General features: G+C 39.7%; 1 protein-coding gene across 1 annotated transcript in view; it reads left to right on the forward strand.

The window, feature by feature from the left end:
• The first annotated feature begins 1,477 nt into the window (after window positions 1–1,477).
• LOC138036780 (uncharacterized) overlaps window positions 1,478–1,603 on the forward strand; it is a 6,203-nt gene continuing 6,077 nt past the window's right edge. The window contains exon 1 of the mRNA XM_068882867.1: window positions 1,478–1,492. Within this exon, the coding sequence (XP_068738968.1) occupies window positions 1,478–1,492 (15 nt within the window). The remainder of the gene's footprint in view (window positions 1,493–1,603) is intronic.

Here is a 1,603-nt window from a genome sequence, read left to right on the forward strand (position 1 = left end):
TGTGCTTTTTTCTCACAAAAAAAAATGGTACCAAAAGTTGTACCAGAAAACAATCAAACAAAACAAACACAAAATGCAGTGGAATAACATAATAGCATAAAAGGCCAAGCTCCAAATGCAATTTAATTGTAGACTTGAAGGGGTTATAAAACCGCTCCTAACTTACCGTCTTTTAGAAGAAAACTGAAATCTCTTATCTTTACTGGCTGCCAATGTAAAAGCTGTCTATAATCTTTCGTTTCACCTCCGCGTATACGTAGCTTTCGCTTAAATTATGTATTTGTAAATAGTTCAACGAGACAATCGGTGATTTAGTTTTAAGAATTTTTAGACTTCGTTACATATCTTAAGTCAGTCACTTTTATCATGAGCCTCCGGCTCGGGAGACTGGGCGACCACTCCCGTGTACCTGAGGGTAAATAAATTATACCTTATACCTTATACTTGAAGGGGTTATCAACTACTTTTCAGACTTCATTTCAAACAGGTGTGTGAGTCACTTATAACTAAGCCAAACAAATCTTTGTAAAACGACCAGGAGCAGCATGATATATTTTTTGAAAGGTTATATATAGTTGGGGCACTATACTTACAGCCGTCCCAGCCTTGTGAGCCCTAAGAACACCTTTTCATGGAGTTCACGTATTTCATTGCCATTAAGGTATCTAGAAATAAAAGCATGGAAAGCAATGCCTAAGAAAAATTTTGCAAAGCTACGTTAAGAGTTACAAGTAATAATTTATCTCAATACTACCTTTAATTAAGGCATACTTGGCGACATTACACAACTCTAATTGAGCTAAAACAGTGCAATGAGTCCTGATGTAGCCTTTTCTTTGGTTTCGTTGTCAGCTTTCGCTGATCTTGATTCCTGAATCATCAGGGAATCGGATGAAACAGTTTGCAATATCCTGGTGATATTGCAATCTACCGTGAATTGCGGAAAGCTTATAGTAAAACCCGGGATTAGTGAGAACTTTAACTTGAGTTCCCATCAGAGCTGTTCATCCACTATTCAACCTGCTACCAAGGGACACCAAACGGTAACTTCAATCCAGTTGTTTTTAGTCCCAATAAGTTCCCAGGGGAATCATAACGGCTTAGATCTCAGAGCGGTAATATCAAACGAAAGTGGACGACATTACCATTAGGCCATCCCCCTTTTTTTTTTTTGTTTACCGTCGAATGCGTTTCCTGATATTGGGTCGGTCGGTCGGATTGAAAAGAAAAAACCTAAAAAAAAAATCGTAAGCATTCTCAGAATCGGAGGCCTGGTACCCCGGCATCATAGATGTGGAGCCAGGAAAACAACAAGACGCGAGCCCAAAATCAATTCTTGGATTTCACATGACGTCACGGCCGCCATGTTGGTGTCCCCAAACAATGAAATGGCGGCCATGCTGGTGTCGCAATCCGATCCTCCGGGAATTGAAAGCTATTATTATGCTAACGTCTTCTTTTGTTTTCGTTGAAAAACATGGCTGTTGATCACGTGAGTGAAAACCAACAATATAGCGGAAAAGTTGGGGGATGTTGTGGCAAAATTAAGACAGCTTGCGAAAAAGGATCAACCACCGAAACTCCTGTGCGACATAAAAATAGC

Source organism: Montipora capricornis, unplaced genomic scaffold (assembly GCF_036669925.1).
Source record: "Montipora capricornis isolate CH-2021 unplaced genomic scaffold, ASM3666992v2 scaffold_500, whole genome shotgun sequence".
NCBI classification, from domain to species: domain Eukaryota; kingdom Metazoa; phylum Cnidaria; class Anthozoa; order Scleractinia; family Acroporidae; genus Montipora; species Montipora capricornis.